At 38.1% G+C, this 12078-nt stretch overlaps 1 protein-coding gene across 11 annotated transcripts in view; it reads right to left on the bottom strand.

Annotated features, from left to right (window-relative positions):
* Positions 1-1743: 1743 nt before the first annotated feature.
* Positions 1744-12078, bottom strand: part of CYRIA (CYFIP related Rac1 interactor A) — a 56624-nt gene continuing 46289 nt past the window's right edge. For 7 of the 11 annotated variants that reach the window (XM_036379494.1, XM_036379491.1, XM_036379497.1 and 4 more), the window contains 7 exons: positions 11158-11294; positions 10996-11073; positions 10604-10720; positions 10431-10510; positions 8810-8936; positions 5087-5208; positions 1744-3958 (listed from right to left, as the gene is read on the bottom strand). In XM_036379494.1, the coding sequence (XP_036235387.1) occupies positions 3895-3958; positions 5087-5208; positions 8810-8936; positions 10431-10510; positions 10604-10720; positions 10996-11073; positions 11158-11294 (725 nt within the window). In that variant the 3' untranslated portion in view covers positions 1744-3894. Of the gene's footprint in view, positions 3959-5086; positions 5209-8809; positions 8937-10430; positions 10511-10603; positions 10721-10995; positions 11074-11157; positions 11295-12078 lie in introns of those variants that run through there. The other 4 variants (XM_036379496.2, XM_036379495.2, XR_004979873.2 and 1 more) reach the window with 3 other exon arrangements.

Genomic DNA, 12078 nt, shown 5'->3' with positions numbered 1-12078 from the left:
TCTGAAGTGAAATTTGGTGAAGGACATGAATGTCAATAAAAAAGGGATTCTATAGGTATATTGGCATCAACAGGAAAGCTACAGAAGATGTCTGCCTGCTGCTAAATGAGCTACGGGATCAGTGACAAAGAATACAGAAAAGATCAAGGAATTCAGTGTCCACTCTGCCTCAGTCTTTTAATGGTAGGATTTGCCTTCAGGAATCCCAGGCCTCTGAAACCAGGAGGTCTGAAGCAAGAGAGACTTAATTCTGGGCAGATCATGGATCAGGGTGGGAACACTTAAACAAGCCAGACCTACACAATCAGTGAGACCTGATGGGATGCACCGTAAATGTGGAGTGAGCTGGCCGATGTCTTGTTTATCTTGACTTTAAGGCTTCTGGCCCTTTACCTTTCTCATAGGCAAACTGGTGAACTCTGGATGAGATAAACTGGGGTGTACTGAGAACTGGCTGCACCCTAAGCTCAAAGGAGATGTCATCAGCAGCACAAAATGCATCTTGACAGTCACTAATGGTGCTCCCCTGTGGTTGGTACTGGGATCAATACTATTTAACAGCTTCACAAATGAGCCAGAGGATGGGGCAGAATGACTCTCAGGAATTTTGCAGCTGATACAAGACTGGGAGGAGCTGTTGAGACACCAGATGGTTGTGCTGCCATTCAGAGGGACCTTGACAGACTGAGAAATGGACATCTGTACTGCTTTGGTTCAGATGTGGCATGAAAATGTGATGAGCCATTTCCCAAATGGGGATCTACTGAACTGACACTGTATTGTCATAGGAATATATTGATTACACCGAACTGATCAAGAAATAAATGGAGGAGGGTGAGGACAGATCATTTAATATGAAGAATTTATGTCCAACATTGTTTAATTCAGTACCAATGTAAGAATGCAATCAACACAGAGAGGACTTCTTGTTGGTTTGTAAATTTTAGTAGACATGGAAAATGTAAGACAATTTATCTGAGTGACGTGGTCTACCAGAGACCTGTAAATGCAATTTCAGAAGCTATCTTTCCTGACAGCCACTCAGTAGCAGCAGAAAGTTTAGAAGTCATATATCATGTTTCAAACACATTCTATTGTTCAAAGTGACAAATCATAGTCTTTCAAATTTATACAACCTTAAAATAGTATTTTCTTCCACCACAAGACTAGCAAAATTTTTAGGGCTCTTCTGAATCAAACTATTCACACTTATTTATGAGCATTCTGAAGTTTGAATATTATGAGGCTTAAATATTTTTCATACAAACATTTACTCTTACATAACAATGAGACAAAATAAGAAGAAGCATTGACAAAATGGAGATCAATAACTTTGATCTCCATTAGTCTATATGGAACTTCTTCCAAAAGGTATTCATTTGAATTTATCTTACAATTAAATGAATAATCCTCTGGTAACTGTATTGATTATAAACACAACCTGAGCTGGCCCCCACAGGTCAGGATGACTAATGTGAAGATATAAAAGTCAGAGAAGGGATTCATGCCCTCAGCAGTATCAACAATTCCCCTTGGCCATGATGACAAACAAGTGCTAATATATGTCAGAAAAACACAGGATTTTTTAAGTGATGTGAGGTTATATTGCTGTAGCACACAAGTGAAACAAGTGCTTTTAGGATACATAAAGGTGAACCTACTATATACTATATGATCCAAAACTTTAAATGAGGTATTTCTCAACCTATTTATGTTGTCACTAAATATAGGGAGTCCCAAAGCTTGCTGTACCAAATTTTTTATTATTTCAAACAAACTTCTGTACAAAAACATCAAAGCAGGCCAAGAAATCCCATGACTTCACAAACAGCACATGACAACTCACAGTATGCTTTAAGGTTTACATTTTTATTATACAAGTGACAAATAGTTTTTCTCTGGGCTACTTAAAGATAAGACTTCATTGTTTGACAAAAAATTGCAGGTAAGCATATATTAACTTCAGTTACCAAAGCTCAACAGAATGGCCTGTCATCCACCTAATTTACCTAACTGGAAGTGACTATGAACAAAGCAGGATTTTCCCTAATGTACATTTTTTTTAAATGTCCCCCCATTAAAAATGGAGCCTGTAAACAGTGGATTTGTTACTGTGAAAAAAAGTGTGGTCATTGCTTTCAGAAAAAGAAAAAGATCTAATGTGAGTGAGTTCTACCTCTCTCCCCAGAAAAAGAAAAAGATCTAATGTGAGTGAGTTCTACCTCTCTCCCCAACAACATCATAGCAACCAGCTGCTGCACCTGCAGGGGTGTGACATGAATGCTGGAGTTGTGGTGCTGTCCAGCATCAGGACATGCATGACATTGGCACCTGTGGGTTCTGATCGGGTCTGAGAAACCTCACAGGGGTTGCTCTGCTCAGAAATAAACTCTCAAGTTAATCCCTACTCCAGAGAACTTGTGACATTAATACTGTTTAAGGACTGAGTTCAATGACACAGTTTGTCACAGTGCAGCCGAGTTCCAGCAGACCAAATGCATCTTCAAAGTCTTAAGGTAATTTTTTAGAAGAGATGTGCATGAAAATTCCAGTGAAAGCACACAAACCCTGATTTATCTATAGGGGGATAAGCAAATGCAAATCTGAATCTGTGCACAAGCACTGGAGTTTCCACACATACATGCAAGCAAAGTACACAAAATCAAACACATTTTCTGAACGTGACCTCTGCAAGAATATGTACAGCAACTGCAGACCACCCAGTAGACACACATAACAGAGCATGAGCACTTTGCTGCTTTTGGCAAAGTATTTCTATTCCATTAACTGGAAAATTTACCAGAAAGTAAGAACAAACAACTCAGCAAGGAACTTAACTTTTTGAAGTACCAATCACATCTCAAAAGCCAGTGAAGAGCAGTCAGCTGATAAATATTTCTGTGTTGATTCTGAGTCATCTAATGAATAACACTACCAGGAACATAACGGAGTTCCTAAGAAAAGATCAGCTCTTAATTTTAAACCATCCCTAGTCTGATGCAGCCGATATGACACCAGGGAAGTTTGCTACAGAAGAGTGTACTAGTTTAGATCAGCCAAAAAATTACTGGCTAAAGCTGTCTGGTAGTTAATGTTCAGTGTGATATATTTACACTGACAAACCTTTTCCAGTTAAGTCAAGGCATTAGTATTTTCCCTTTCCTTTCTAAATCTAATAAAATTATACAGAGTTTTCAAAATCTATCAATGATCTTTAGGCATATTTTCTCTTCATTTATACTGCATCTGAAAAAGGATATTAATTTCCTAGGCTGTTGAAAGGTATGGGTTATACTTAATTAAAAAGGTAAAATTACCTGTTTGAAATACATTTTTGGATGCCAGACAGCACATAATCCATAAAATCAGGTGGATCTCCACTTAATACAGGAAAGACAATGCATTTTATGAGTAATGAACATTCAGGTATTCTCCTATTCATACTAGTTTGACAAGATCCTAAAACTGACCAAAAAACTGTGCACATGTTCTTCAAAACATACCAAATGAATTTTGCTTTCTCTTATAGTAACTTTCTTCTTCTTTAAAGTTCCTTTTCTGTGGTACCTTTGACATTTCAGTTTGATTTCCATTTTGTCTTCACTACTACTTCTCTGATAGAGAAGGTGTTTAAGGATTAAAATGCACAGATAAACTGTCTTAACTGAAGTATCTAAGTAAAAAAGTATTTTAAAAGTCAAAAGATAAAGGCTGGAATAAGAACTTAGGTTGCACTATATAAAGTCAGTCAGGTTATGAACAGATTTATATATTTTAGCAATGTGAAGAAAATGGTTATGTAAATACACACAAGTATTAACATCAAACTGTATTAAATTATGTAAACATACACATCTTCTGTGATCAATACAAACATCTACTTGTCTGTGGGTACTACTGCAGCATAGCTCGAATTTGTTTTGAAGTAGATTCATCATTCAGGTGTTTTGTAGTGAACCTAGAAATTATAAGTTAAAACAATAATTTATAAAATGAACAGAGACAGGAAAAGTCTGAACACTTGAGCCTGTTTTTGAAATCAGCACAGTTCAGTTACACAAAGAAGGAATTTACATGTTCCTCTACTGATCACTGGAATTTAACTGGCAAGAATCTGGTGCTCTTTATCTTCTAAATACCCTATGCAATAAATTATTCCCTGCTAAAAGGTGGAGAACTGTGGCTAAATCCTGTCTGGTATCTGCCTATGACATTGTCATAATCTTGGGTCAAAATTATCTCTTATTTTTTCTAGTTAAAAGCCTCAAAATAAGCAAAATAATGAAAAGACATAAGAAATATGGTAAATACTAAAATCACTTAGGAATTTAGACTGAATTTTGGCATAATCTATGACTTTAAGCAGTTTTCTTAAATATTCTGAGAGGACTGAAGAGCCTTAGTGTGTTTTTTTCCATTTAAATCCAAGCATTCTCCACTGTTTATGCTAATAGGGAGACTGATTATAACATAAGCTTGAAACACACTTGATACCTGTACATTTAACTCCACATCAAAAGATATGATAAGCAAGTGTGGAAGTGCAGCTCTCCCTCTATACAAGCATTCAACAGCTGCAGAACTCAAAACAGCTCTGAAAAACTTGGGTTTGACAACATTCTCAGCTTCAGAGAAGTATCAGACCCCTCTGTGTCTTCCTTCCCAAGTCAGCACCATGAACAGGATTGGGATTTAGGATGCTGTTTTCTTGAAGCTGAGTAATTTAGCAAGATTAAAAAAAAAAAAAGTCTTACTAAGATGGAAAGGGAGAGGGAGAAGGGAAGTACTTAGGGTTTGAGAAATAGAAACCTGACAATCTGACACTTCATTTCTAAAATGTTCTATAGATTCTGGGGTATTTTATATAGTAAATCTTAGCTAGGATATACTGTTTAAAATATTAACATTTATTGTTTATTCAAATGAAATGAAATGGGAAGAAATTAATATTTAAAAAACCCAGGTGATGAAGAGGAAACCTGAGATGATAATCTTATTAAAGCAATGTTCTAAAGTGAAGAATCTTAAATATAAGGAGATTGGGAGAAAAACAAAGAGGAATTTTCTACGGCTGAATCACACATACCTGAGAGCATTCAGAAGTCCTTCCACAGAGTCAGGTGGTTGTTCCTTTAAAACTTTTATGCATCCCTTCATCTGGGAACAGAAGCATGCCACTATTGAACAATAATATATGAATTGCACTAGCTGAAAACAAGGAAAAAATTCACCATATACCGGTAGGTTTCTTTTCTTACTGAGTTTTAATGCTGCTTTACATGACACAATAAAAGCATTACAACTTATTAAAATTATCTCCAAGTTAAAAACTTAACTTTGGAGAAAACATCTACTTTAATAAGTGTTTGTAGAGAGTAAATTATATATCAAGTGTCTATATTTTAACTTGCACACGTAAAGTAAAAAGCCAAGTAAAAATTACAAAAATCAAAACTATCTGATACAAGCTGAAAAAAAAGAGATTTTGTGAGTTCTGTGTCATTGCTGTTAACTCTAAGAAGAGATGTTTCAACTCTGACTTATTTTTATGTTTGCATACAAGGAAGTAATTTTCAGTACTCAGTTTTTAGTTGTAAACCTAACCAGTGACAACTTATTCTTTGTTTCATAACTAGTGGTTAAAAATTTAATCTAAGAAGTCCATGGTTCCATGGTGTTGATTTTAACACCACACTGAATGAACATCTTTGTGGAGACTGTAAAAAATAGGCTGAAACTCTGTCCAAATTTACAAAAGGGGAAATGAAGCAGAGAAAGCAGGAGTAGAACTCATTTGACCCATTGTACAGACTCCCTAGCTAGTCAATAGAAAAATAAGGAATTCTTCTAACCTTTTCAGAATATATCTTCCCCAGTAGTACTTTTTTCTTCCCACTGCTATGAAGACATTGAATCTAGCTATTCAGAAATTAACCTAGATTAATTCCATCTTATTCAAAATGACAAAGACACAGCTGAGTCAAGATTTGAATCCTTTAATTTTCCAAGTCACATTGGAGAGCTAAATCTACATGTAGAAATTTCTTTGCAGCTGAAGAGCACCTCTGCCTTATTAAGGAAGCAGATGACGAAACACTTTAAGTCAGGGTCCCAGCAAAAATTAGTCAGAAAATGTAGCTCAGCATTCCTGACAGGGAGCAGCCCAACAAACACTGCTCACTGCTCAACTGGTTCATTTCTACCTGGAAAGTGTAACTAGCTTTGCAAATACCAGATCAGATGAGATTGTCAGGCTAGCACAGTTATTTTTCCTAAATTTGAGAAGCTCAAGTCTATGTGCACATCACTCAGTACCAGTTTACATGCCTCAGCAGGTCTGATCAGACCAGACCAAGCCAAAGGGCATAAAAATTCAAACAACTATTTTTCATTTCTGTTAGAATCGGAATACCTAAACCAAGTAGGATAATGTTGGGGTTTAGGATTCTTCCTTTTGTTTCTTTCTCTCAAGGAATTTTTCTCCCATATGTGTTGCTAGGAGACAATAACGACTGCATACTCAAGAGAGACAAAAGTTGCCACAGCTAAGGGGAGGAGAGCAGCTGGCTACCCTCTCTTTTTACTGGGTGTTTCTCTGGGAAGAGCAGAGACACAACGAAAATTGGATTGGGAAAAAGGGGTTGGGTGCAGCCCCCAGCTCTCTTGTACTCTGGGCATTCAGAGGGGAGAGAGGCTGCAGTCGCTGTGAGAATTCATCACCATTGCAAGGCTCCATCTCATGCTGCCTTTCTTCTACCGGGAGCGGCTGTTGCACTGGGACCTTATCAACACCGCACCTTATTAACACCCCACCTAAGCAAAAAAAGTACTCTTCCCATCTGCTGGGGTGCCTCAGGACAAACCCCAGCATGCCAACCCTGCCTTTCCCCTGCCCTGCTCGGAGCCAGGCTGTGGCTGCCCGGCCCCTCTGTTCTTTCGGCTGCACTGTAGCCCTGCATGCCCTGCCTATCGGGGTGCAGGGCGGTTCCAGCTACAGCTGCAGAGTTTCTGATACAACTCCTCCCTCCACCACCCCAGGACTTGCGCTCCTTCCTGCCATTCCAGCCTGCCGCTCCCGAGGAGCCACTGGGGCAGTGGGATCGCTGTCCCTGGGGCTTTGTACAGATCGCTTTTTACCCTCCCGCCATTGCCGTGTGCTCCCGAGCCCGCGCCACAGCGCCCCCTGCAGCCGCGGGGGAATCACCGCACCCGCCCTGCCTGCCGGGAGCCAGCAGCGCCCCTGCCGGCCGTGCCCGGAACTGCACCCAAGGGAACAGCGCTTGGAAAGCGGGAACTGTTTGTTGGGTTTTCTGGGATTTTTCTTTTGCTTGTTTTTGCTGCCATTGTTGTTGTTTGCTTGCCTTGTTATACACATATACACTAGTAAAGAACTGTTACTGCTTTCCCCGTATCTTTGCCTTGCACTTAGTTTCAAAGTTATAATAATTCAGAGCGAAGGGGTCATATTTTCCATTCCAAGGGAGCTTCCTGCCTTCCTTGGCAGACACCTGTCTTTCAAACCAAGACAGATGTCTAAGCTAGGAGACTGCCATTGAGAGCTTAAAATACAGACTCCAGTCTTGAAAGAGTAAGGAAAGGCTAATATACTCCACTGTCCCTGAAATTATCTTGAAATGGCTTGAATGGCTGAAGTGAATAATTTGGAGAAAAGAATTGTTTACCACAGTAAAACAAACTCATAATCTGAAATGTTAGGAGATTTTTTGAATTAAAAAAAAATCATGGAGCTAATCACACAAATCAAGATTTGGGACCATGTACTCATTTTTTAAAACTGAGTCGTACATCCCCTGCCTCCCATTTACACCTACGTAACTTTCCTGCATGATGACAGGGCTTTAGGATAAATGTGAGAAACAAAGTACACACAATGTACATTTGATCCTATCAGAATTTCATTTGTGTTGCCTCTGTAGGCAAGAGACTGAACCACCATTCAAGAAATCTGCATTCAAGTCCCAGGCTCTATCTGTTTCATGACCTTGAGCAAATCTATTCACCTCTGTGAAAAATCTTTCCCTCTGTAGAGAGTCAAAGAGGAGACGTGGCAAAATTCTGGTATCTACAGATGCAAAGTGCTAAGGAAGACCCAGTGTCATGGAGAGCAATAATATATGGTTTTTTTCTTCTCTTTTGAAGAAGTCTCTCATGTAAATAGAAAGACTTGGCATCTTTTTCATTATTAAAAGCTTATTTCTGCTGAAAGAAGTGGTGTGTGAGATTTAGGTTTGTAAAAACATGTAGAAAAGACAAGAGTACTCTTTTCATGTGTGCCTGCAATTTCTCAAATGGAAAAATAAGACTGATTTCTCTGTGACTGGCCATGCCAAAGATAAAACTGAAGGGTCATTATCAACATTACAACAGTAACATTTCAGTTCTGTTACTTCAAATCTCAGACAAAGCAGAGACAACATTGAATATCTACTTATTTACAAGAGAACTACTGCCAAAGATGAGCATTTCAGCATCGATTTACTACATGATTTAAAAAAAAATTATGGCCACAGAACATATTCCAGGCTAAGTGTAATTATACAGTTGGCAAAAAAGCAGAGGTAACTAAGAAAAATTATTATCTGTGTCTGTAAAAAAATAAAAAGGAAAAAAGCTGGTCCTTATTTTTTTTTCAAACAAACTGATGTATTCAAGAGCACAGGTGAAGACAAATTCTAAATTGCCATTCAAAAGTAATTAAAATTATTTCTACCAAGAATAAGCTTGTGCTGAAAAAGAGCTGCAGACTAGTACTCAAACCTACAGAGTATTAAAGAAAGGCTTCTCTTACATCAATCTTTGATGTCTTTGAGAAAGCTCCCACAGGATGAACGTGGTCGTACAGGATAATAACTCCCACCATCACTCGCATGCAGAACATAAGGGTCTCTTCACTGGTGAATCTACTCCTGTACTCTCTGGAAGAGAGAACAAAAGAAATAGACATTCCAGACCTTTTACTAGACAATTTTAAAAACTATACTGGGAGTGCGTGAAATCTGAACCAAAAGTAGAGTATATTTTAGGGTTGCAGACGCACATTAGTAAGACTCTGAATATCAGTGAATTCTGTAAGCCTGTGCCAATTTACAAGAATGGTTAGAGAGCAGATAGATGTAAACCTCTCATCATACCCATGCACAGCTGAGATCCTCAAAATATATGTGATGATGGCTACATAGAAAACTTAATGAAATATAATGGAGACTGATCTGAAACACTTCAGTTTAATCTCAGAAACACCACATGCCGGGACCTCAAAGGAAAGCCACTGCTTTTGCTTAAATTCCTACTTTGGAATAGTCCAGTGGGACTCAAGTTCAGCAGCTGGGAAGTTCAGGGCTTCACCAAGATTGATTGCAACAGTCATGCTCTCTCTCTCTCTCTCTCTCTGTGTATTGGAGTACCTCTCAGTCTACAATGACTTCAACTTTTATTCTTCCACAGCATTGTAACATGAACAGACTTAAAGGTGACAGAAGTTTTGATGTGAAAATGCCTGATTAACCCACAATTAGAATTAAATATCAGATAATCTTCTAGATGACTCACAACTTTTTTCTCTCCTCTTGCCAAAAAAAGAGCTGAATCGTAAGGCTACTTTTCAATTACCACTTCTATGATGTCTCAGGATTGTGAGATGAGTCCTACCCCTACAGACACTCCTCCAGAATCTTCATGAACAAGCACAAACCTCAGGAGTTCTACCCTTTACATGGCTCCATGAACAAATGACTCATAGGCAGAAAGACTACCTTGACTCTATCTTCTATGTGTTTTCCAGTTGAAGAGACACCTAACCTAAAATATACTCCACTAAATGCATAGCAAAATAAAGAAACCTACTGGCTATTATTGCCTACACTAGCAGATATGAACACAATTGTACAGCTGAATACATTTATATGAATGAAAATTCATACAGCTGACTTTTTTCCTATCTAGAATAAGATGGCTGCATCCAAAAAAAGATCTATTTAAATGATCCTTGAAATAGCCCCTGTGTATTTGCTAAAGTACTGCCTGGAAGAGCCAAAATCTTGCCCTCTGTGTGTTAATAATTGAGCAGCATGGGCAAGCAGGAGGCCTTTTGCCTGGTTAGACAAGACACAGACACTGAAGCCTGCGAGTGCATAAGATTATTCCACTGTATTTTAACCTTTTGTGAAATGCAGGCTGACCATGTAAGCTCTCCTCAACAGAACTCAACACTGACTAATGAAATATGTCATAAGGTGATAAGAACAGGAGGCATGGCTTTCTAACACCAGGCCATGCTTTTTATACAAAAGAAGTAACAACTTAAGGCAAAGATACAGGAATTCACCTGGAAAAGAATGTATTATCCCAGGTGGCTAATTAAAATATAAGTTCTGTCATACAAACCCCCCAAGATTTAAGATAAAACTTACGGCGTTTCCAACATGACTTTACATACACTGGCCATAGTACTAAGACAGTCCGTTGTATTTTCAATTGGTAATGTTTTGTTCTGGAAGAGTAAGAAAAAGGCAGTGTTCAGTAAACTATCTTGTAAAATTAAAATCAAGAATGTCTGTGTTAGACCTTTTCCCCCTTTACATACTTCTGATACAAAATGTGTTGTTGCATTACTGAGGGTTTTCAGCATTGGTGTGGCCTCTGCATAGAACAGGGACATCCTATTAGCCATTTCATTGTTCACTTCATTCTCAATGTCTAGCTGATAAAAACAGGAGAAAAAATAGTCAGTAAAGCTCTTTAAAATCTTGCCAGTAGCAAGAAAAAGATGCAGTACATGCTCATGTCAGAAAGCAGATTGTTACTTGAATAGTCCTCTCTAATCACTTCATCCGGACTGCTGATTAACACTCAGTGTGAAGGAAAGAACATGACAGCTACTGAATCAAAAGCAAAAACTTTACCAAAAATGGCATAAACGCATCCTGATAAATAAATACCTCACTGCATGCAGCACATCAGAGTTTATTTACTTACATGCATGTTGTTTATTCTGTTGCGACTTATTGTCCGCCTGTAATAACTGAAGTCATTCTGAATTGCTGGGTTTCTCATCTTCCAGGAAGAGAAACAGGAAATAATCAGTTTTGGTTCAAAATACACAGCAACAATCAACATATACTGAAAGACTTTATTAACCTTAAGTTCATCAAAACGAAGAGTAAAATGTAAGATTTCTGCAAACTCTTTTGCTAGAGCCTGTTCCCGTTCCAGGTGCTGAGTTGGAGTGTAGGGAGGGCATGTCAAGGATTCCAGTAAACTCTGCAGGGCTTTCTCTGAATAAAAATCAGAAGCATAAATTGTAGTCAGTCCACACCAAGTTTTAGCTACATATCTAAAAATACTGCATTTGAAGGAAAGAAACCCTCCAAACATGCCAAGCCCTAAAGATGTTTTTTCTTACTATTCTGAAGTGAGAAACATTAATTAAAGACACCTGCCTCTTCAGGCACTGCCATTTTCTCTCCATTTTGTATCATTGAATTATTTTCCATTTTTGTCAGCCTTTATCTGGGATCCTTATCAAAAATTCTAGAGGAGGCATTTTTCTTGCATTCAGATATTCAACACTTTCATCCTCCTCAATTAGCCATTAGCTCAGTATAAAGATTATTCTGGCATCTCTGTTACTAAAAGTGTACTCTTAGGCACTGATAGCAATATAAATCAGCTTCTGTGCCTGTAATTACTAGCATAACTCAAAAAGTGAAAGATATAGTTAGAGGATGTTGTAGAAGAAACCCCTTGCACTAGGAGCCCTCTCACTTCATACATGTATTTTCATTCCAGTGTCCTAATTCAAAGAGTAATTACATCACCTTCTGTGTTTGTTGGGATGAAAAGTGAGTGTACAACACATCCAACTTTGGATTTTCACCCTGTAAGAGAGTTTATTGATACACTTTCCCCATTATCCCTGCTTTTAAAAAGTCTCAAAATATGACTGGCTTACATTCCTTTAAAGCTCCAGGTGATCCAAATTACAAAAAATAAATTGCATTAATCCAACATGGACCAGAGAAGTGCAGAAATGTGACAGGAAATAGAGAAAAACAGTGT

Source organism: Molothrus ater, chromosome 3 (genome assembly GCF_012460135.2).
Source record: "Molothrus ater isolate BHLD 08-10-18 breed brown headed cowbird chromosome 3, BPBGC_Mater_1.1, whole genome shotgun sequence".
NCBI classification, from domain to species: Eukaryota; Metazoa; Chordata; class Aves; order Passeriformes; family Icteridae; genus Molothrus; species Molothrus ater.
This window is presented reverse-complemented; position numbering and strand designations above follow the sequence as displayed.